The 26374-nt window shown below is 35.0% G+C and overlaps 1 protein-coding gene across 13 annotated transcripts in view; it reads right to left on the reverse strand.

Annotated features, from left to right (window-relative positions):
- The window catches only part of LOC105445600, a 30611-nt gene extending 5021 nt beyond the window's left edge, over positions 1-25590 (reverse strand). Inside the window, exons 1-7 of one of the 13 annotated variants that reach the window (XM_030999438.1) lie at positions 25426-25583; positions 21127-21192; positions 20323-20372; positions 14372-14427; positions 11132-13031; positions 9657-10489; positions 9-7678 (exon numbers count right to left, since the gene is read on the reverse strand). In XM_030999438.1, coding sequence (XP_030855298.1) covers positions 418-7596 — 7179 coding nt within the window. In that variant the 5' untranslated portion in view covers positions 7597-7678; positions 9657-10489; positions 11132-13031; ... (2 more) ...; positions 21127-21192; positions 25426-25583 and the 3' untranslated portion in view covers positions 9-417. Of the gene's footprint in view, positions 1-8; positions 7679-9656; positions 14428-19571; positions 20269-20322; positions 20373-21126; positions 21193-24292; positions 24331-25425 lie in introns of those variants that run through there. The other 12 variants (XM_030999448.1, XM_030999445.1, XM_011681341.2 and 9 more) reach the window with 12 other exon arrangements.
- Between the last annotated feature and the right edge of the window lie 784 nt (positions 25591-26374).

The following is a 26374-nucleotide window of genomic DNA, read 5'->3' on the forward strand; positions in this document are numbered from 1 at the left end:
AGCATGGATGTATGATCTTGTTATCCATCTATTATAAATGTGTACCATTGTTTTAGATTTGTAAAATTGCATCTAAAAGTTAAAAATACATATACATTTCATGATGTGAGTGATGTTTAAAAACACTAAGGTTTGAAAGGCAAGGAGTGACAACACATAAATCTTTCAACACACACCACCTTAAAACAGATTTTACCAAGTTTACAACATGCTTTCAAGGTGATGTCCATGGCAGATGGTATCATTGATATTAGTGTAAGGTAAGCCTAAAAAAATATGCACAACTCTCATGAATTTTAAGAAGAGGTAATATTCATTTTCATTTTTGCAAGAATGAAGACATGGTAAATGAAAATGTTATTTATCAACAAAAATATTATGAATTACTCTTTTATTCCTCTCGTTTTACTACAAATATTAAAATGCAATCTTAACAGCTTCATGGTAACTATAATATGTAGGGATGACCTCTGTTTCCAATAAATCTAGTCCCTTGCTGTACACATGATCTATCAATGTTCCCTTCTCAGTAGTAGCATTAAGAACATGCTGTTTGTAACCTTTATTACACATTAGCTTGCTTACCTGTGAAGAACCTTTAAGCAAATCCTCGTTAAAATCTCCCATCACAATACATCTAATGCTTATTTTGTGTAATGCATCTAGCAAATTGTCTAATGATTCACAGAATGATTTGATACTATATGATGGAGGTCGATAAACAACTGAAATCACAACAGAAACTGGTTTGGTGACAAGAATTGCAATAAACTCTAAGTTGTCGACAGATATGTCTAATCTACTTGAATATGTATTCTTGATATACATTGCAACACCTCCATGCGATTGTTCTTTGAGTACATTTCCAACTCCAGAATTACAGTATGAAAGATGTCGTGGCTGATGATAAAATCGAAAGTTATCTAAAACAACGTCACAGAGATCATCATCATTAATCCATGTTTCGGTCAAGCAAATACAATCTACATTCACAAATTGGCACTGGGATTTGAAATCGATAAAATGCTGTTTTAATCCTTGTACATTTTGCATTATCAAAGAAAAGTTATAATCATGAATATCCTCAGAAGTGCTTTTCTCGATAAACGGCTTCATAATCTCAATGCGTTCTTTAATTTCTGGATTACAATATATACGTTTAGGATCGAAATGTTCTATCACAAGTCCAGATAACGAAGTAACACGACTGAGCCCAACATATGCCTGTCCAGATTCAAACACATTTTTTAATGATACAACAGCTTTTTCTAATGTCGAACCTTGTACTTTATGTATTGTGCAAGCATAAGCAAGCTTAAGTGGAAATTGTTTTCTCACATATTTCTTACCAATGGATTCTTGGGACATTTCGATTGAATGAATACCAACATCGGCCATCTCAAAATTAACTTTGATGCATACTGGATTTAAATTTGTATGATCCGTTAATATTTCTGTTACATTTCCAAAACATCCATTTGTCAGGCCTTTACTAACATCAATGTTCTTGAGCAACATCACTCTAGCATTAACTGCAATCCACAGATAAGGAGGCAGCTGGGTTTGCATACCTGTATAAGGTTTTTCTCGTATTTTGTTTCCTTTTTTACCATCTTTATCCATGTCTTGTGCTTTTACGCATATCACATCGGCACATCTTTTATGCAATAATTTCTTGTTCCAAGCATCTACTTGATTGTTACATGAATAGATATGCAGAGCATTTTCACATTCTTCACCAGTTTCACAAGACTTGAGCATTGCTAGGTCTTCATCACAGAGAATCTCATCCCCTTCTTTTACACGTAATCTATTTAAGAGAAAAGCGAATTGGGTATCGTCTTTTTGTCTCATAATGTCTTCAAGTTCTACTTTCTTGAAATTATCATTCCATAATACACCATTGAGTGTGTCTTTATATAAAGGAATTCCAAAGACTGGAGGTAACTGATACATGTCTCCCACAGCAATAACTGAAACACCAGCAAAAGCTGTTTGATCGCGTGATTGTTTTATTTGTCGTAGGCGACCGTGAATGTAAGACATCAACTTTTGATCTACCATTGATACTTCATCTATGATCAAAATTTGTACTTGAGCCAGCTTATTTCGAAGGACATTTATTTTCTCATCACTCAGCGGTTGATACAGTTTTTGTGCATTGATTGGAATAGAAAGAATACTATGTATAGTATGGCCATTGATATTGTATGCAGCTACTCCAGTTGGAGCCATTTTCAATACTGAGACATCATCGGGATGTGGCAACATTCGGGCTAGTATACGTGTTGCTTCATAGTTGAGACATTTAATCAAATGACTCTTTCCAGTGCCAGCACCACCAGTTAGAAAAATATGAAACGGTTCGACCGATTTTCCATTTACTCTATCTAAACACCACTGTCGTATTTTGTAAAAAACAGTCTGTTGCTTCTCATTCAAAGACCTCATCAAAGAATGTCCATCCTGTTTGGAAATCTTTACAGATCGAAATTCGATGCTATAGTCATCTTTTTTCTTTTCATGCTTTAAATCCGGGATATCAAGATCTCCATCACAATCTTCGACATCTACATTTTCTTTGGGATGTTCAAGTCGTTCTACTTCCTTTTCCGGACATAAAAGACCCCATGCATCTTCGTGTGGACCAAATTTGTTAAGATGCTCCTGTGCATGATCAATTGCATCAGCATTCATTTCAAACTTGTTTCGGTTAGTACACACAATTGACCAGACTTCCTCTAATTCACATCCACGTATTTTCACAGAACCTGTCTCATAGAACTCTTGATGTGTTTCAAAGGTTGGCGGCTTTAATTGTTCATCTTCAAAATATGGCAGAAAGAGTTGCAAAATGCTCAAATAATATTTTTCAGGACAGATGATGGGTGAAAATCGGGGATATCTTACAACTGCATCTGCTGTACGTGTGCGCTTCTGAATATATCCCAGATCATTATCTAATTTAAAGACATTTTTACTTCTTGCACTTGGCTTTTGGGATGCAGTTAAGATTCTAAACTGAGAAAAAAACGTTGCAAGACACATATTACTGAATTCTGCATTTCTAGGTCGAGCTTTGTATCTGTCGAGCTTGCTAGTCATCCAAACATTCTCATCATCATCATTATCGTTATCTGGTCTGCTTTTTATAACGCTTAATGGTAAACTCATTCTGACAGGGTTGGGTCCAACAGGAATGAATTCCACTTTCCTAGAACATTCTTTCAATCTGAGACTGCAAACACGATAGACGCTTTCTTGAGCAGATACTTCACGATTTTGCATGTACACCTGGCCAAGTTTTTTCATGCTTTCCTTTGCGTTTTCATTTCCATCCTTCATTTCAGATAGTGTATGACTCAATAGCATTCCGATTTCTCGTTCAGCTTTTGACATGTAGGATACAATATAAGCTACACATGCAAATACATTTGTTACATACTGCAAATCCATGTTGGCGTTCCAGCTTCTAAGGAGACTTGGATTAAACTGATTTACCCATACATCTTGTATCTGTCTCTTGATGATTATACTTTGTTGTGATGCTAATTCATTATGTGCATTTTCAAATTGATTTTGTGTAATGTCAAGCTCTTCAAAGAGATGGTTTACATTGTTGTACTCCATTCCATTGGATAATGCATCTTTAACTGACTTCAACAATTTCTCTGCATCATCTTTAATCTTTTTAGAAGCTTTAATTTGATCATTGTCTTTTCCCTTATTTTGCACTTTCCCACAATCTTTAGCTGGAATCTCTTCAACAGGTGTTACAATGAATGTTTTTTCAGATGGTGGTCTTGGGAAATTAAATCTACATGCTTTTCCTGTTTTTGTGCAAGATTTAGAATGTTTCTTACTGTGTTGTTGGACCTTGCTTACTATTTCATGTAGTTCTCGATCTTCCTTTTCATCCGGCTTCTGGCAAGAAATGTATTTATCTACGAATTGTACGACATCATCATCTTTATCGATACCCAACTGTGGAGCATTTTGAACCCAGAACAAGGCATGAATGTGAGGGGAACCTCGAGCTTGATACTCTACTCTCCAAAATGAATCAACTATTTTACCGATCGGTGCAGCTGGAGATAAAATTACTGTCTTCATAAAAGTGTGAAATCTTTTATCAAACATTCTGGCAACTGTTACTGGATTCGATCTTAAAAGATTACATTTTTCTTTATAGTCTAATTCACTCGATTCCCTGGTGTCTCCTTTTTGTCTAAGCAATGTATTCATTAATTCTGGCCATCTCATATCGGCAGATGAGAAAGAAGCAAACCATGTCGGCTTTCCAAGCTGTCGTACCATTGCAAGTACATCTTTTTGTGTCTTTTGCCAGAACGGAGGTGTTCCACGAATTTGCTTTAAAAATTTATAGCCCTTGTCTGATTTTAGTATTTTTTTAACTTTCTCTGCATCTTTCAAATCTGAGGCAGTTATTGAAGACGAATCATCTTTTTTGTTTGGACTTTGCCTTAATGCGATAGAAACTTGCGATATAACCTGTTGAATTTCATAAATATATTGTGCATAAAAGATGTAATCCGTATTCTGAGCAAATCTATTGTCCACGTGCATCAGTCGGTTATGCAGATAACGTCCTAATGTTATTTTTTCATCTCTTCTATCATGGAATGTTGGTTGACCTTTAGGAAATAATACTGGGAAACATTTGGCCTCATTGCTTTCATCTTGTAGAATTGATACAGGGCTTCTTCCTTCACAAGGAGCACAACATATTATGTCTTCAAAATACTGATCTAATATTTCCTGTCCAATATCTACTGGCTGGAGACACGAGTCTAACTGAATACCGCATAATCGTTCTTCCATATCGTCTTCAGTGTCATTGTCATCTATTTTTGTTTGTACTTTACTGTTGTCTTGCATGTTTTCATTAGCATTTTTGTCTTTGGACAAAATATAATCAATTTGTTCTTCCATTTCCTTCCAATATTTTGCTAAACGAGCTTTACCACCTATTTCCACTGCTTCTTCCTTTTCATTATTTTTTTCATTTCGTTCAAGTGAGTTTTCCCATTTATCATTTACTGTAACATCAAAATACCACTTGTTACTTGCTTTTAAATACTGCAGAGCCTTAAGCAAGTTAGATTTATCTACAAATTTGTACTCATAATAGCTTTTGTACGACAATTTTCTTTTGAGTTTAACACGGATCAATTGATCTTCAGTCTGTGGTCTTGGCAACATATGTACTGTTTCATAGGTGTTTGAAGGCACGCACACGACTGGGCCATGGACTCCATTTTGACCACCTTTAGGCAAGGCCATCAACTTCATGAAAGGGATATTCAATGCAATCAAATGCTGTTCTAAATTGTTCAGATTGGCAAGTTCTTCTGGAACTTCATGTAGTTGTAAATTGTTCATATTTGCTTCTGCAGGTACTTTCCCAGCTTGCAATTTTCTATGACAGGTGAAGCATATCCATAGTGACGATCTGGCTGACTGGCCTATTAAACATTTTGACCGGCATTCTGAATTGCAAACATGCAAATATTCTTCACTTATGCATGTCTGAATTTTATAATTACTCTTTTTACATTTCATTACTTGGTTCTCAAAGAGAAGTTTTAAACATACACAGCACACATATTCTGGGCCATGAGAAATTATCTTTCTAAATTCTTCATGTACAATATCAAACTCGGACAATTTTACTGTTCGAAGTACAGACCTTTTTCGGTTTTGTTTTATTACATTTTGCCTATATTTTTCAATTCTTTTATATTTCATTTTTAAGCTCATCAATTTCTTTTCCTTAAATTCTTTGCCTTTATATCTAATTATGGACAATATTTTCATATTTGCCTTTTTTATCTGCTTAAAATTTTCATTGTTCCGATATTTACTTCTAATTCTATTCTTGTGCATTCCTTTGAATTGTTCATCGTTCTGATATAATTCCTTCATTCGTTTTTTCATGGTATCTCGTTGTTTTTCCTTGAATTGTTGATCGTTCGAATATTTACTTCTTATTTTGCTTCTGTGAATTCGTTTGAATTGTTCATCGTGCTGGTATTTACTTCTTATTTTGCTTTTGTGAATTCGTTTGAATTGTTCATCGTGCTGGTATTTACTTCTTATTTTGCTTCTGTGAATTCGTTTGAATTGTTCATCGTGCTGGTATTTACTTCTTATTTTGCTTTTGTGAATTCGTTTGAATTGTTCATCGTGCTGGTATTTACTTCTTATTTTGCTTTTGTGAATTCGTTTGAATTGTTCATCGTGCTGGTATTTACTTCTTATTTTGCTTTTGTGAATTCGTTTGAATTGTTGATCATTGCGATATGATTGCTTCATTCGTTTTTTCATGGTATCTCGTTGTTTTTCCTTGAAATGTTCATCGTTCGAATATTTATTTTTCATTTTTGTCCTCATAGCTGTTTTAACATTTTCTTTGAATCCTTCATTTATCAAATATTTCTGTTTATTTCTATACACAATTTTCTTTTTATAATGTAAATCAGAATGATATTTGGTTCTCATAATATTTAGCTGTTTGTTCCTGAAATTTGAATCCTCTTTATACATTTCTTTTTGCCTTTGTTTGACATAAGCTCCTTGCTTTATTTTGTGTGATAAATCAGCGTTGTAATTCTCTTTTTGTCTTTGTTTTACTTCATTTATTTTTTCCATTTTGTAGGTTAAATCATTTTGAAATTTATTCTTTGATTTAATTTTCCTCATTTGCGCATTGTGGAGACATTTTTCCTTTTTCTTAATGATTTCATCTTTGGTCAAGGCTCGTTTTTCTCTCATATGCTGTCTATTGCGCTTCCTTTTTTGATTAGAACTTTGTCTGGTTTTACTCTTTTTTTTTCCATGGTCTACATTTCTAACATGAACTTCTCCAATTATTATTAAGTCGTCTTTACTATCAGCACAATCGCTTGCGTCAATTCTTAAGCTGTCGTTCTCATTCATTTTCACCAATTTGGTTTTTCGAATGTCCTTGCCAAGGTCAACATTAACTTTCGCATCGCTTTCGAAGTTACTCCATTTTCGTTTCCTGCTTAAGATAAAGTTGGAATTCTGAACTTCGTTCACTAAATTCAATTTATCAGAGTCATTTCCACATTTAGTACAGTTGTTGGAGTCTCCCTTTTGTTTATTTTCATATTCTGTTTTTATAGAGTCATTTCCTTTCAAAAGACAACTATTATTTAGCTGTGATTCTTTTAATTTGGTTAAGCCAATTGTCACACTCTTCAGTTTTAATTGCTGACCGTTATAATGTAAATCATGAATGATTGTTTCATTTGCTTTTTCAGGAAAGAGAAATAGATTTGGGCTATCAATCATTTTTTGTGGGAAAACACTCTCATCCAATTCAAGTTCCAATTGAACTTCATCAAAGCTTTCACAATGTATGGAACATCCAGAGCTTTCAAACTGACTTTCACTGTGACTATTTGACGATGGAATCTGACTACAAAAAACATCCTGTAACTGTGGATAGCCTTTCAAGGTTTCATTCTTACCGGAAGTTGCTTTTGCACATACACTAGTTACCTCATATTCAGTGTGCATGGGACATCCCCTTGTTTTTGCTAACCTCATGCAATGCTTGTACACACCTTGCCAACTTGGAGTACTAAGTACAACACTGTGTCCGTTATCAATCTGAAAACCTCGACTGCTTCTGGAATGTGAATCAAATACAAAGAAACCATCTTGACCAGATAATACAATCAAAGTACTTCCAGCAAATGTCACAAAACATGCATCAGAATCAGTACAGAGTTCTTGTTCGATTGCTTGCTTCAATGTCATCGAAAGAGACTGGGCCAATATCATTTCATCTCCATCTAACAATCCAGTGACTGGTTCACGACATTTTATGTTAAACAATTCATTGTACGCATCCAAATATTCAAATAGATCAGATATCAATAAGTATTCGTTTTCGAGTGAAGTGGATCGTCGTATGTAACGATATAATTCATCACCGTTGTTCAAAATCCTGTCTAGATCTGTACTTTTCCAATCATTGGCATTTTTTACTTTGCTATACAACAGTGCAGATAGTGAATTGGGAACACACTGCTTTCCACTTGAGTAACCAAATCTTGTATGACCTTGATTGAATGTCCCTTGGGCAACAAGCGTTATGTGTGTATTGACTCTTGCGCATTTGTCTTTGTGATTACTTTCAGGGGTTTCATCCTTGGTGTTACGTTTGTTGTGAACGACTGATTCAGACTGATTACTTGCACACTGTTCATATGTCATGTCAAAAAGATTTGCAGTACCTTTCCTCTCATCGTGATTTATCGGAGACTTATCCACCACTTCATCAATTTCAACAGATTCAACAGCATTAAAATGAATATTTCCTGTGTATAGTATATAAATTCCCTTATCAGAGGTTACAATATTTATTCTTCCAGGTTCTTTTGCAGAGAACAATTGCCAACATGGTACTTGGTCATTGTATGAATAAATATCGGTATCGATTAAATTTGCTAAAGCACTAATTTCAGTATCTGTAGCCCACGTTCCGTCTTCCATTATTCTACGTTTCGAAACATATTCTCTGACTGTTCTATACTCTTGCCTCAATGTATTATTAAACATGTCCTTAGTTTGCAATAAATGTTTTACCGTGGCATTTCTTAGAATTGCATGATTATGCTCAGTTCCAGAAATTGCATATGAAATTGCACGAAAGAAACAATTGCCGTCACCAATAATTTGTTTACTATGTAAAGGAATTCCGATAAAGCTATCTCTATCTAACCTTGAATCACAGCTTGTACCTATATATCTGATATTCAATTTTGTACAAATGTTCTGTTTGTCATTCTTCGAGAGGGGTAAGAATTTGAAATATTTATCCGGTCTATCACCTAATCCAAGATTTGCTACAAATTCAACTTCTGTTTCTGTTTCATCAGTACATGTGTACATATTAGCATCTATTGCCTTTTCAATGTCTTCATCTTTGATGTTTGAATCTAAAGAAGATTCTAAAGGATTTCTTGAATGAGCATGATCATTTAGTGACATATCAGTATCATTGTCTGTATCATGTTTACCTGTATCAAAGCTTTTATTCTTTAATTCATTATCAAACATTGCATCTTCCTCTAGACCATCTGAAACATCTGTCAAATCAATTGTCATCATATCATCATTTTTCAATACTGATTCACAGACATTGTCTACTTGTTCATTTCTGGGCATATCTTTTGGTTGATCAGAAACATTCAAAGACATATTGCGTTCTGGTGAAACGCTTTTATCGAATATATCATATCCAGGACTTGTGTCTGTATCAGATTCTATACAAGTTCTTGCACACGAACGTTTCACTGGTATATGAATATCACTGCCACTATCATTATCTATTTCAATTTTCCTATTTTCATCAAAATTCAGTTTCAACAGATTATTCTTTGAATCAGCCTGCACAACTCCATCTGAACCTTTATCGTCTTTGATATTGTAAATATGCTGGTCTGAGTTTTCATCATTTTCACCTGCATTCATAAATTTCTTTGTATCCAGCTTCTCATTATTTACTGCTAATTCTATTCCTTCATCTTTGTCAAATCTAATCTCTGATTTATCAGAAGAGTTATTTCCATCATGAACTTTTTTTGCTTTGGTGAACTGACCTTTCTTGTTCCTTGCTTTACCCTTTTTTTGGTTTTTGCCACCAGCATGAACTCTGTAGGATTTGAGATCAACATCTATTTCATCAGTGGGTTTGGTAGGTTTTGCTTGCACTTTCCTGTATGATTTGAGATCAACATCTATTTCATCAGTGGATTTGGTAGGTTCTGCTTGCACTTTCCTGTAGGATTTGAGATCAACAGCTATTTCATCAGTGGGTTTGGTAGGTTTTGCTTGCACTTTCCTGTATGATTTGAGATCAACATCTATTTCATCAGGGGGTTTGGTAGGTTTTGCTTGCACTTTCCAATTGAGTGTTACATGTACTTTATCTTGGCTTGATTCAGGTTTAGATACGGAACGATCTTCAGTTTGGATTACCATCAGACTTTCATCTACCTTATCCTGTGAAATTGTATCTGTTGGGATTGTGTGTTTCAATGCATCAGTACTTGATCTGTGTGCAACTGTCACCTGTGTCAGCTTGTATGTCTCCTCACACGAGAGCTTCATAGAGTTCAACAATTGTATGCAATAAGTGTATATTCCGAGCCAAGTTTTAGTATGCATGAGAATGCTTTTTCCTTGCTTACTTTGACACCCTTTTCTACTTCTGGAATGTGCATCAAAGATGTAGTAACCTGTTTCATGTGACATTATGAGAAAAGTCTGCTTACCAAAGTTCATAAGACAACCATCACAATTCTTGAGTGATTCTTCAAGGGTGTTGATCAGTGAGTCTGGATGTGCGTACTTGGTAAGAGGTCCTGTCTTTGGTTCGCCAAGAGATGTGCCATCACCTTTCTTACAAATACTCGCAGATACGTCATCAGGGCTAGTAGAAAACATATCAATTGAACATGTTACAAGAGCATCAAGATCTGAAGAAGACCATTCACTAGGAGATTTCTGTTTACTGTACAACATAGCCATCTCATTCGACTTCAAACAATGTTCGTCATTACCATCTTCACACACTTTTGTCTCTTCATGAGAAACCGTTCCTGTACGTGTTACCTTCAAATCATTTTCACTGATCTCCGGCACCTCTATTTGTTTCTTTGTGCTTGATACACTTGTTTTTGATTTTTCGTTGTCTTGTGTCATTTTTGATTGGTTTTCAGTACTTGGAACTTTGATTTTTGAGTTTGATTTGCGGTACAGATGCTTCATTGCTTTTCCTATGTATGTCACTCCCTTTTCTCTTTTGTTCACATGTGAACACTCATCCTTATGTCTGTATTTGTTATCTACAGAAATCATTCCTTTTCTTTTCTCCAAGAGTTTTGCCTTTCGCGATCTTATCAAGTCCCATCTTAAACCAGATTCCTTTTCCTTGCCAACTGTATTTTTTACATTTTCTGACTGGTCACATGTAGACGCATTCCTACAGTCATCAACGTACCTTTCATTTCTCCCCTTTTTTGCATTTGTTTCTTTGGGGGATCTAGATCGCTTATGTCCTTTGTTCACATACCTTTTCATCTTTGTAAAGCGGCCTCTTTCAATCTTTCTCGATGTAGAGCATTCATCAGGTGTGCCGTCAGGCTCTTCCATGACCTCCTGATTCGGACTGATGCATTCATATTGGTTGACATCAATAGGGATACCTAGATGGTCAAACATACGTACAGAAATATTGTTATTTCCGCATAGGCAAATCCATACAAGTGTAATGTCACTAAATTTATCTTCACGAGAGATATTCATACATGCCACATGGTAAGAGTTGGGACAACTTTCACACTTCACTTCATTCTCCTTGCCATCAAGATCTTTTCCACATATATAACACTCTAAAGTCTCTTCAACATGGGGTTCTGCATTTCTATCACCGACCTTCATTTCGTCTTTCAACATATGGCCTTTGTTTATAATTGTTAAAATGTGAAATTGTTAGCTATCTTGGATATCTCAAGACTGTGCTACTTTTTCAATACAAACTACGATATTGTGAGACAGTGTTCAAAGAGGTTTGTTAATATATTCAGCAGATACCAATCAGTGCAATAAAGCTCGCTTACATTTGTATACCTCTGTACACTCAATATCCAGACACAAATTTCTTTCTTTCTCTCTCTGCAATCAAGCTCACTTATATTTTTATAAATCTGTACACTTTATATCCAGACGCAGATTTCTTTCTTTCTCTTTCTGCAATAAAGCTCACTTATATTTGTATAAATCTGTACACTTTATACTCGGACACAAATTTCTTTCTTATTCTCTCTGCAATCAAGCTGACTTATATTTTTATAAATCTGTACACTTTATATCCAGACACAGATTTCTTTCTTACTCTCTCTGCAATCAAGCTCACTTATATTTTTATAAATCTGTACACTTTATATCCAGACACAGATTTCTTTCTTACTCTCTCTGCAATCAAGCTCACTTATATTTTTATAAATCTGTACACTTTATATCCAGACACAGATTTCTTTCTTATTCTCTCTGCAATCAAGCTCACTTATATTTTTATAAATCTGTACACTTTATATCCAGACACAGATTTCTTTCTTACTCTCTCTGCAATCAAGCTCACTTATATTTTTATAAATCTGTACACTTTATATCCAGACACAGATTTCTTTCTTACTCTCTCTGCAATCAAGCTCACTTATATTTTTATAAATCTGTATACTTTATATCCAGACACAGATTTCTTTCTTCCTCTCTTTGCAATCAATCACGCTCACTTTTCTACAACTCTATATATCCTGACACAAATGTTCTTCTTACATGTACTCTTTGCAATCAATCAAGCTCACTTATATTTCTAGAACTCTCTATATCCTGTCACAAATTTCCTTATTCTCTTTCCAACAATCACTCACAATCACATCTATTCATAGAATTATTAAACTTGTTTCTCTTTTCAATGATATAGCTCACTTTCTTTGCATTCAATCAAGCTCACTCTGTACTTCTTCTCTCAATCAAAGTCACTTTCAATCAATCTTCTGCTATGCCCTCATATTCAAACAATTAACCAGGAAAATAACAATAGAAAGTCAGTAAATAAGACAGAGGTAAAGAAGAAGCTCAAGATGAAAATTTTTCAGATCTGAGTTTTTTTTTTTTTTTTTTTCTTGTTTATCCACGAGTTTCTCAGTGGCTTTTCATTTGTTTATCCACGACCATCTCAGTGGCATTGAATTTGTATGAAATGGGATGAAATGGTTAAAGACACACACCTTCTGGCGTGCGGTACACTCTTTTCTGAGAGCAGAATCTCTTCTGAGATAAAGAAAGATGCAAGATGAAGTTTCAGTTCAAATGAATACAATGAAAAGATGTAAACAAAAAACAAGTATTTTCCTGAAAAACAAACTTCCAGGACACAAAATAAACATACAATCAGCACAGCCAGACACCTGTAAGTAGAAAGAATTTTTTTTTTTAAATAGTTACACGCAAAACTGGCATTTTCCATTTTTCAAAATACAAAGTTCTTGACTTTTTTTTACACTGTGCTAAAAAGAAGACTCTATCATGACATTTTAGTGACGTACTATGCCCGCCCGCTCGCCGTAGGCCTGAATCATTACGTTTTTGGGGCTAAACGTTTAACCGTTAACTTTATACGGGCGGTTTGACTTATCCAAGTTCGACTTAGGCAAGGTCACATGTACAATATGTATTGTATTAGACTAAAATCAAAATATATGTGCATGTTTGCACTATGTGTTTTAAAAACACCCCCCCCCCCTTTTTTTCTTCATCTTGACTAACTCCCTACATGTTTGATGGATTCTATTCAAATTTTGGCAACACGTACCCAATGGAAGAGTCTACAATTGATGCTTAATATGATGGCTGAGACATATTTCATTTAATTCGACTGTGTGCAGTCTACTGGTATATGCCTCCTTCTTCCCATGTGAACCACAGTATTACCGTAGTCCTCAATTTAATTATTTGACTTGTCAAGCAGAAAATTTCTATGTAAACATAACCTTGATATATAACACCAAAAACTATTCTTCCTTAATTTTGTACCAAGTTTGAAGATCTTGAAAACACAGGTACTATTGCACATTAAAAATGTTGAACAGTGAAAAGTAATATAACCATAAAAAGCATAAACCGTGGTCTAAATCTAAACCACCTTTGTGAATTCCAGCCATGACTAATAGCAGAATACCAAGTAATCAGTTTAGTACAAATCCTTTTGGATAGGATATCAAAGCTACAAGATTAATTGTCACAAAAGTCTAACCACTTTCCCCTATTCTGACAGAGGTATACACAGAATGTACAATACAGGTTTGACAAATAAGGTATTTCAATGTGTATTTTTTTTGGTATTCTTTAGTCTTGCAGGTATGCCATAACATTTGACCTACATAAGTGACCTATGATCTCAACACAACATGGAGGTTTCCAATGAATGACTAATATCCACATTTTGGCCTTAAACAATCCCATGGTTTGAAACTTATTCACCCTATATGCCAACTGGTTTATTTGACCTATTTCTAAGCTTAATTATTTCACCATGTAATCTCATTTTGAAAATTTGCTGCAGGTGCAATCATAATCATAGTATTTGCTTGAACAATTGTTCATTCTGTGCCTTCCTATAGAATCAGCTCAAAACATAAGTAAGATTAAATCAGTGCCACTACATGGCATAACATAATTAATCCTTTTTGAAAAGTCACTACCATGACCATATGCTGCACACTTTCAACATAAATCCCCTAATACTTACTTAAACACCACTACCTCCTTCCAGCAACTCCAACACAGAGCAATCCAACACTCGTTCTACATTGAAAAGAAGAAAAAAAAGAAGGGGAAAAAACTATCAATAAAAGTGATTAATACCTACACTATCACATTGTGGTTTATAATGTTAACTAATTACTCACTATTCACATAACTGTCTTGTTCATGTACATCTCAAACTCATCAAATCTATCATGTTTCATTTCCAATCATTTACATACTCCGAAATCAAATCAGATCGTATACCAATGATGATACCTTTTTCAATCTTAATCTTATTATTCAATTCATTAAAAAAAATCTTTTATACTTCTTTTCTATAATCATTGGGATCTTTAATATACAATAGTCTACATTTTTTCTTACTCAAATTAATAATTTTATTTGTAATCCAAGGTTTATTTTTACGCTTATATTTCAAACAAACTTATCTCACAGGAAAACACAAATTATACAGTTTTTGTGAATTTCAAAACAAAGCTATTATAACTACTATTCACATCACTAGATAAATACCATTTAGTTGAATACCTCAAGTGCAAAAACATTCTCATGTTATTTTTGTTTAAATCACGTCTATAAAAAGTCAGTTTCACAGTACTTTTGTGAATATCAATTTCACAAATACAATAAAACCGAGAAGTGGTCAGAAATGTCAGTTAATAATATTCCAAAATAAATATGGCAAGAATGATTTGTAAAATTATTATCTAATAACAATGAAGATCTGTCAGTAACACGAGTTAGTTCATTTATTAAAAGAATCATATAGTGTAGCATTAAAATGGTTACAAAATCATTCCCAACATTTAATAAATCAATATTAAAATCTCCCATTAAATAGAATAATTTCTTTTCCACATTTAAAACATAAAAAAAAAAAAAACGAGAGACATTAAAAAATCATCCACTGGTTGACTGGGTGGCCTATACATAACACATTAAAATATTTGAATTAAATGTTCAATTTCAATAAAAATACTTTCTAAAAACGATTATTTAATATCCAAATCAGTGCGGCGTTTAAAATTAATGTCCTTGCCAATAAAAATACCAAACACCTCATCCACGTCCAAGTCTTTTAGTATTTCCCACAAATTCATAATGACCGAAATTGCACAGAGAATATTGCGAATTTTTATCCCTTAGCCATGTTTCCAAAACACCAATAATTGAAACTTGCATACATACATCACAAGTACAGACGATGCATCAAAATTATGTTGGAGGCTTCTACAATCAATATTAATAAATGATAATTTGTTACTGACATCATTATCAAGTAATTTCTGTGATACAAACGTATTGAATCCATCTGGTGTATAATGCGACTGAGTGAAGTTATTAGTACTTTGAGGATCTGATGGTGACAAAAATTCTCTCAAAGTTGATACAGATACATGTTTTCTCATTGAGACATTAAACACATCGACATTTGAAGATAATTTTTATCTTCTCCAAAGATCAAAGGAATATAAATTATACACTTAAAAACAAAACTATGTATAAAATGTATACAACTTTAATGGATAAAATGTAAAAGGTCCCCCTCTTTTCTCTCTCATTCCCTATCCCCACCCCTCTCACTCCCCTATCTCTCTCATCTTTCTTTCTATCTTCATCGCTCTTCCTCTCTCTCTCTCTCCCTCACTCCCTCTCTCTCTTCCTTATCTCTCCCTCTCTCCCTTTCTTTTTCTCTCCCTCTCCCTCCACATATTCCCTTCCCTCTCTTTCGTTCTCCGCTCCCTTTTTCTGTTCCTCTCTTTCTTTATCCCCACTCACTCTCTCTCTCTCTTGTCATTTCTCTCCTTCTCAATTTCCTCGTCATCTCTCACTTTGGTCTTGCTACAGTACATGTAGCCAGCCTGGCTTCACTCCTTGAATGTTGTATTTCTTATTTTTCAATCTTAATCTTATTATTCAATTTATTACAAATTTCCTATATACATTATTTCTATAATCATTGGGATGTTTAATATACAACTTATATACAATGTAGTCTACATTTTTTCTTACTCAACTTTATAATTTCATTTGTAATCCAAAGTTTATTTTTACGCTTATATTTCATACAAACTAATTTCACAGGGAAACACAAATTATACAGTTTCATGAATTTAAAAACAAAGCTATTTATAGCTACTATTCACATCACTAGATAAATATCATTTAGTTGAATACAGCAATTGCAAAAATGTTCTCATATTATTTTGATTTACATCATGTTTATAAAAGTCAGTCAGTACTTTTGTGAATATCAGTATCACACATACAAATACCGGGAAGTGGTCAGAAATATCAGTTAATAATATTCCAGAATAAACATGGCAAGAATCATTTGTAAAAATATTCATATAATGTAGCATTAAAGTGGTTACAAAAATCATTAACATTCTCAACATTTAATAAATCAATATTAAAATCGCCAATTAAATAAAATTATTTCTTTTCCATGTTTACAACATTAACGCGAGACATTAAAAAATCATCCACTGGTTGACTTGGTGGCCTATACATAACACATATTAAATATTTCAACTAAAATGTTCAATTTCAATAAATACTTTCTAAAAATGATTCATTAATATTTAAGTCAGTGCGGCGTTTAAAATTAATGTCCTTGCTAATAAAAATACCAACACCTCTTTCTACATCCAAGTCTTTTATTATTTCCCACATACCAGTCATAATGACTGAAATTGCACAGAGAATATTGCGAATTTTCATCCCTTAGCCATGTTTCCAAAACACCAATAATAGAAACTTGCATACGTAATGACATCATAAGTACAGACAATGCAGCAAAATTATGTTGAAATCTTCTACAATTAATATCAATAAATGATAATTTGTTATTGGCATCATTATCAGGTAATTTTTGTGATACAAACGTATTAAATTCATCTGGTGTATAATGTGACTGAGTGAAGTTATTAGTAATTTGGGTCTTGATAGTGACATAAATTCTGTCAAGGTCGATACATATACATGTTTTTCATTGAGACATTGAAAAAATCAGGGAGGTGAGACATACAAATCAAGCATGACACGACATTTGAAGAAGAAAACAATTTAAAAAAATGGATCAAAGGAATATGAATTCTACACTTAATACAAAGTAGTAAAAACGAAACAACTACATGTATGTACAAAATGTATAGAAGAACTTTAATATCGTGGATAAAATGTAAAAGGTCCCTCTCTTCTCTTTTTCTCTCTTTCCGTCTCCCTACCCCTCTCTCTCTCCCCCTCTCTCTTTCTATCTGCATCGCTCTTCTTTTTTTCTCCCCAGGGAGGTGAGACATAAAGTAGAGAAAACTGGATTAGGGTCTTTTGAACCATCCCCGATGCCGCACTCCCCAAGCGACCAATCCACTAAATTGGAATTAATGCTGCCTGGTCGCACTGGTCTTAAAGATAAAGACCAGTTATGGTCATGCGATTGCATTGTGAAAGAAACGTTGTGAAATCGATCAGAAAAGGATGATCATCTAGCATAGATGTACTGCAAGGTTCTGGAATCATCAAAATGACAAAAAATTTGGCCCAGTCTTCATGAAGTTACAAGCACTGTACACAGAAAGATGTATATGGGACTATGCACACGTGCGCGACACATGCGTTTTTATCTCTCACACACCAATAGATAAACTAATTTACCAAATATATCAATTAGTAGGCGGTTTCCCGGCAACATTTTTATCATAATGTATTATTCAAAACATTCTTTCACATGATTGGTAATAAGAGCTTCCATTTCATTTTTTTAAATTGGGGCGTTTCCAATACTGGTCTTTACCTTTAAATAAGATCACATAACACATGCACAAGGTCGGTTGATCAATCCACTAAATTGCATTAATGTAGCCTGGTCGCACCGGTTGTAAATAAGATCACATAATGCATGCGCAAGGTCAGTTGATCAACAGGAGCCGCTTGCATGTGCAATGCATTGTAGGATATGTTTACATCCCATAACATGGCAGCTTTTAAATACTCGTGTGATGATTATTATTTGGAAGATGATATGGATCTTCTTACAGACATATTGAAGGTTTGATACTAGAATCTAAAGAGGAAAGCCCATCTTCTGTATGCATATGTAGCCTTCCTTCTATGGTCGATATCATTTCATGTAATGGACCAAAATGTCCAGTTGAATTCTACCACGAGTGTACTGTTAGTCTTCCGTGCAGTGCAATATAACGAACGATAACAAACAGTGGAGTCATACATCAAAATAAAGAAGAAAATCTAATTTGTTTGCCTAAAAAAATGATTTCCACCTGGGCTAGACAGGGTCTACCACTACTATTACGTTAAAATATAAATATAAATGGAACAAAATAAAGAAAATTTCAACAATAATCATGTTTTAACTCACCTTGTTGTTGTTCTTTGCACCCGAGAGCTAAATTCCTAGACTATCACAACATCTGAGTGTATGTAGCATGTGATGATGCTAACGACATGTATAGAGCTAGCTATATGAACACGCGATCCCTTATGACTGGACTGTTGATGTTCTCACCTAGAGAGAGCCAGTTTAGAGCAGCATCCCGCATGGGACACCAGGGTGACCTCGTCGCGTAAGGTGTCATTTTGTTTTTCCTTGGACCCCTAATCCCGCATAATCCCACTCTGAGTGATAGGAAAAGCCCTAGGGGCAGAGTGCTCACTTATCTATGTCTCACCTCCCTGCTCTCTTTCACTCTTCATTCTCTCTCTCCCTCTCCCTTTGTATCTCCCCTTCCCTCTCTTTCTTTCCTTCTCCGCTCCCTTTTTCTGTCCCTCTCTCCCCACTCGCTCCCTAGACATTTCTCTCCTTCTCGATTTCCTCGTCATCTCTCATTTTGGTCTTGTTACATGTAGCCAGCCTGGCTTTACTCGTTGAATATTGTATTGTAACCAGAATTTTTCTTAAGTGTATATATTTTGGTTCTATTTTGTTTACAGTATTACATTTTATTGTAATTTAATCAATATGAGTTCCTGAACTTTACGTGTTCATGATTTTTAACCAAATAAATAAAAACATAACAAATATGTCTAGTGAATATATTACTGTACCAAAAGTATACAAAATGCAGGACCGAAGGAAATCGTGATCCTTCAATTTCAATGTTTGTGGTCATATGTTGTCAGGTTCGTTCTTGTCATGAACCTGTTTTTCACGCTCTTACCGTGTGATGTCTTCACAGAGACGATGATCCCTCAGTCCATCGACCATGCTGCCTCTATCTCACTGTTCTGTTTCTTGCTTGCGATGAAAGCATCATGTAAGAGAGTACGATTGGCATCAGTCAGATCCTCGCAGCTTATTCCGTTCCTTTTCAGATTAGACGATCAGCCGCTGTCGATGTTGATATGATGTCAGCTTCATGATGATGGCCGCTGGTTTTGGCCGTGATCCTGGATGGGGAGGTGGTTTCCGTCTTCGAACACAGTGACATCGGTCAATATCTTCCGGTTTTAAAGTGATGCACAGTTTCTCTTGCACAATCTTGCAGATCGTTGTAGTTGTGTCTTCTTGAGGAGATTCAGGGACACCAAACACCCGGATGCAGTTTCAGCGAGAATATCGCTCCTGGTCGTTCAGCTACTATTTAGCTTTTGTAGTTTTGTGTGTTATAAATTGCACCCAAAAAAATATATACATGTATAAGTTCAATGTTCAAACCCCATTTTACAGAAAAATGTTATCCCAAATGTTTTTGTGTATATAAATCCCATGTACTTAATGTCATTTAGAGATAATATCTCAATCAATTTTCTGTCCCTAAAATGTTAAAGCCCCTCTAAAGTGTTCAAACCCAAAATATACCCAAATTGATATGGCAAAATTTCACTTAATACAGGGACCATCCCCCTACCCATTCCCCCCCCCCCCTCAAAAAAAAATCCATAAGCAACAGGTTAAGTAGATCAACATACTCTATCAGCAAATACTGCAGCTCCAGCTCCAACTCCAACAGTCTGAAAACCTGAAATATAAAAAAGAAATACAATCAACTCTATTTCAGTTCATAACAACATTTACCAAGTATTGTGAATACGAATAATTAATTATCAAAGAAAATAATTAGCCATTATTATATGGTAAAAAATACAACTACAAATTATTGAGTACCCCGTAAATCTCTGTGTATAAGATGCACGGAAGAATTTGAAAGTCGTCGGTGCGTCTTATAGTCAGGTATAGGATATTTTTGGGGGAAAACGAGTATGGTAAAACCGGTAACTCAAAGATTTTTACTTTTTTGAGGCACTTCTTGATATTTTGAAGCGCAATTTTTTTAGGGCTTCAATATTGCACAATGTCACAGACACTGATAACACAGAGGGCCGTGCATCTCAGATTTAACATTGTTAAACGAGAATATCGCTCCTGGTCGTTCAGCTACTATGTAGATTTTGTAGTTTTGTACGTTATAAATTGCACCCCAAAAAATATATACATGTATAAGTTCAATGTTCAAACCCCATTTTACAGAAAAATGTTATCCCAAATGTTTTGTGTATATAAAACCTATGTACTTAATGTCATTTAGAGATAACGTCTCAATCAATTTTCTGTCCCTAAAATGTTAAAGCCCCTCTAAAAAGTGTTCAAACCCAAAATATACCCCGAATTGATATGGCAAAATTTCACTTAATACAGGGTCCATCCCCCCACCCATTACCCCCCCCCCCCCTCAAAAAAAATCCATAAGCAACAGGTTAAGTAGATCAACATACTCTATCAGCAAATACTGCAGTTCCAGCTCCAACTCCAAGGTAACTCACCACTAACAGTCGGAAAACCTGAAATATAAAAAAGAAATACAATCAACTCTATTTCAGTTCATAACAACATTTACCAATATGTATTATGAATACGAATAATTAATTATCAAAGAAAATAATTAGCCATTATTATATGCCAAAAAATACAACTACAAATTGTTGAGTACCCCGTAAATCTCTGTGTATAAGATGCACGGAAGAATTTGATAGTCGGGGGTGCGTCTTATAGACAGGTACAGGATATTTTGAATCCTCAAAATGCTACTTTATAGTGGTTTACAAAAAACTCTGAGTCTCAACATAAATTATATAATGCGAACAAAGAATAGGATCTACTATTTGAAGTTAACCTACGTTCCGAATTTGAAGGGAAGAGTTTTTTTTTTCTTCTCAATTTATGCCCCTTCACATAGCACTGTGCCGGCCGATGCTCACCCGTGCCCGGAAGAGCGACGGCATGGTCCCAGCTCACTCACACACGGGATATCAACTCACCACTCAGAAACTAGAACCAAAGTAGCGTACTATGTCCGAATTTCTCTTTGGACTCGGAGGAAAATCTGTCTGTCATCTTTAGTTTTTAAAACGACATTGTTACTATTAATTATTTGTGACAAGTTCACAAGTACTCATCGGCGCCTTCAAACTAAAATGAAGGATCTTCCCTGCATGGGTTTCCAAACGCTGAAATAAGACGCAATCTGGCTTGCTGCCTACAGAGTCAGCAAAAGTGCAAACATTGTATCAATAAATAGGGATGCGTCTTATACACAGGTCACAAAACACAACATCAACAAATTTGTATACAACTTGTTAATGTAATATCACTCTGGTATTTTTTTCTTTTTCTTTCATTAATTTTAAACTTGACTGAATTTGGTATCATTGCAATCAAACAATTTCACTTATTACATTTGTGTAAGTTCGAGGGAAAATTTAAAAGTTGATTAAACATGACGAAAAATCAACCCACTCAAAACCCCGAAAACATTGTAATTCAGCTGATTTTTCAGTAAAGTCACAAAATGAGCGTTGAACCGCTCAGCTGAAATGATCTACGACGGTGCGCGATGCTGTTTACGTGCAATTAACATGTATTGCATTGACTCTTGAGTACCGTACCTGTTCATACCCAACGTTGTTTACCTTCATCAAAATCCCCTGGAAATATCGATATGGACAAAAATATACTCGACTTGAGTTTTGAGGAGATAAAAAAGGAAGTACCTCGGACATCGACAACGACAATGGAGATTTAGGAGATCTCTAGAATCTAGACTATAGATCAATTTCTTAACTTCCAAATAGCGAGTGGATATAACGTTGATGTAGTGGTCAGTATACCGTAGGCCTGTCTGTGCATTACGCGTATGTTTAGATCCCTTTAAGGGATTGGGTAACTTTGTCTCAGATTCTGAAAAAAAATCCTGGATCTAGCTCATGATAATTATAAACCTTTAGGTCAGTAATGAACCTCATGACTTTTACAAGCCGATAGCCTGTCTGATTATCAAGATATTTATGATTGGAAATCGAAACCAAAAACGGTTTTCATAACACTTCAGTCTATTAGGGAAAACGAGTATGGTAAAACCGGTCACTCAAAGATTTTTAATTTTTTGAGGCACTTCTTGATCATTTTGAAGTAGGCGCAATGTTTTTAGGGCTTCAATATTACACCATATCACAGACACTGATAACACGTAGGGCCGTGCATCTCAGATTTAACATGTTTAAACGATGCCTTTAATGTTTAGCTTTCATACATGTATGTGTAAGTGATATTATTGAATGACACACTGTAGTTTATAGCAAAGAACAAAGCAAGCTGACACTAGACTTACAATTTGATTTTTTAAATTATTCTTTTTAATATCAGTAAGTTAAAAAAAATGTATTTTACTGCTATTTAGGTGTCATCAATTGTCACTAAAGTACCGATTTTGAGTGAAATCAGTTGAGTTTTGTGCAGTGGTGTTTGAAATGTTGAGGTTCAAGAGCACAGCTTTTACTACACAGCCAGGATAGTGATGCTCCTATGTGTGGGCCTATGTGCATTATTATTCACTCTCTAATTACTTCTTCCAAATTATATTTTCAATATCAAATCAATTATATAACGAGTATTTATGAGACTCTAGAATAAAAACTGGCTGAGAAAAGGCATTTTGCCTAAAATTCCTCGTCACAATAAACAAAAAAGTACGTATTGATAAACTATCACATTACGGTATCCTTCAACTAACTTTTGATTCGACTGTCGAAAAAAAACACTCGCCGGTTTTTCTTCAATTTAAGAATCTTTACAGAAATATGCAAATCGGTTGATGATCTACATTTGATAATGACACCATTTATTATTTATTTTAGGAGAATTTATATGTATATATTTCTTTTTGAACAATTTTAGCCCCAAAACTTGTTTTGCGTTATTCTTGATAAATCAAATGGATCGTGACAAAGACTATCTTCTTGAGCTGCTAGTATCGTGATATATCGATATCATGTCTGTCATGGCTTTGTGAAACGGTTTATCCACTTCATGACATCTCCGTAGGTCGGCGACAAAGATATGACTGTCATGGAGTTGGTTTCGAGAAACGGCCCCCTAGACTCTAGGTATAATAATACCCGCCTCACAGCAAGCATGCAGTGCTAGAGGTCAATACGCATTAGCATTGACTCTATGCTTAGCTGGAGTGCCCGCAACCCACCGTCGGTATGTACGGTATGCAATTGTATTGTGCAGTGCTCAATTTGCCGTGAATCCCGTGAGCAAGAAATCTCTACGCCGGAGTTACGGGGTCAAAGTAGGGATATGATTCTGAATAAGCATGATAAGCGCTAGACAGCAATAACCATCTGATTTGGGTCATTTCTTTAATAAAACTGACATTTGTTGTCATTCCCCAATACAGATGGCAACCCAGAGATCTCGTACCGTGGGGATGGCTATGTACATATTTTCGTCCACGACATTTTCTCCCCGATTTTCTTTATTTAGATCTAATTTTCTGATTTCTAAATCAGATGTAAATTAGGTCGGTATGTCATTTGTCCTAATTACAGTTATCAAAATTTGATAACTTAATATTAAATACGTAATTTACGGACTTACTTATATGAATTATCCAATTTGTATCTCAGATCCGCGAAGCAGTACGTTCATGCATTCGAAATATTACCCGGCGGCCGACATATTTCCGGGTCCACCTACCAAAACATAGCCAAATGGCCAATCAGAGTACTCGTTTCGTGGGAGTTCGTTGGTCAAGCTGGGCCGACTCGTAGCGTAGCTACGGTAGCTATTGGACGTTCGAAAAGAAAAAATGAATATTCATCAACTAAAACCAAGACGGATAATGTTGACGACGAGACTTTCTCGGATTAATCATTAATTTAGGATCTAAATGAGCAAGCTATCGTAAGTCAAATAAGCTATATAGTCTATATGTTATTTTTAATTTGTGTTGTAATTGCAGCAGTTATGAGGATGTAAAGAGTGAAAATCTCGTTGCATATCTCATTCATCGCGGTCCAGTCGAACCGAACTATTCGTTACGTACAGTGCCTCACAGAAAGAGGTCCCCAGACTTCAGTCTCTATAATCGGAGGTCTAGTGGAGCCAGACGTAGTCTCAGTGGAACAACCGACGATTAGAGAGACTGAAGCTTTCGGTCTAGATAAGCGCCGGCTCCAGTTCTGAGGGGGAAAGTTTAAGTTTTTTTTTTCTCACTCTTCCACATTGTTCATGCTATGTATACTACCCTAGACGTTTTCTGAAGGAATTTCTTTCCAACTAATGCGATATAGACTACTTCACTATCATACAATTTAAAGGTAAAGACCAGTATTGGCAACGCCCCAATTTCAAAAAATGAAATGGAAGCTCTCATTACCAATCATGTGAAAGAATATGTTTTGACTAATACATGATGATAAAAAATTTGCCGGAAAACCGCCTACTAATTCATATATTTGGTAAACTTATTTCTCTCATGGTCTGGTGAGAGAGATAGGGTAGTCCCATATACATCTTTCTGTGTATACTATAGTGCTTGTAACTTTACGAAGAATGGGCCAAATTTCTTATCATTTTGATGATTCCAGAACCTTGCAGATGCTAGATGCTAGATGATCAACCTTTTCTGATCGATTCCACAACGTTTCTTTCACAATGCAATCGCATGACCATTACTGGTCTTTACCTTTAAAATACTAAAAGAAAATGATTTTTCGAGAACAACTTACCAAATGTAATTTAGCTCAGCTCAGCTCCACATACGTATGATATGTGTATGAATGTCTATGGTACGGTGTCTCTAAAAAGCCCGAATCAAAAAGAAAAAATAAAGTCTGCAAAACTAGGAAGTTATGACAAACAGGTTCGTACGAATCTCCCTGTCAGTTTTCCATAATTGTCTTCCCGAAACTGTTCCATTGTCTGAAAATCGTTCGTACGGCGTTCGTAGCAATTCGTAATGGCATTTGTGACCGAGGCTTTAGATAAGATAAGATAAGATAAGATATTTCTTCGTCTTTCTTTCAAATGACACAAAGAGCATAACATTAGATAATTACACATTTGCAATACAAAAATCAACTTATGTTATGGCAAGTTAACGAAAAGAAAGACAAGGAGACCCTGGTAAAAGCAGAACTTTTAAATTTCGCCGGACATCGTTATTAACACATGTATATGGATGATTGAATGATAGATGTTTATTCGTCAAGCTTTCAACAATATACAATAATGATATAATCACAAATCAAAATTAAGTCAGCTTTGAACAACAGGATAACCCACGAAAGCTCGAGAACATATTTCCAGTGGGGTCCTCATATGTAATACACACAAACCTGAAGGGGCGCTATGCAACTAAGGCACTCTACATGCAGTTAGAGTTGATAGGAAAAAAGTTAAAAATAGATAAACTTGTATATGACATGATGCATCATCATGATTATCATCAATATCATCGTCATCATCAATATTAACGTTATCATCGCCATCCTCTTGTTAAATTGAGCATGTTCCTCGATCGGGAACAGAGGAATTGATTTTATGAAACCATGTTATATCAAGATAACCGAGAAAAAAAAAGTAAAAAAGGAAACTTGTAATTTGGGATCACATGAATTACCTTGTTTAAATGAAGCCTTGTCATATCAGTGCTCTTAGTACCAGGTCTAAAAATTT

The sequence above is a fragment of the Strongylocentrotus purpuratus genome, unplaced genomic scaffold, assembly GCF_000002235.5.
Source record: "Strongylocentrotus purpuratus isolate Spur 01 unplaced genomic scaffold, Spur_5.0 spur5_contig_861, whole genome shotgun sequence".
NCBI classification, from domain to species: Eukaryota; Metazoa; Echinodermata; class Echinoidea; order Camarodonta; family Strongylocentrotidae; genus Strongylocentrotus; species Strongylocentrotus purpuratus.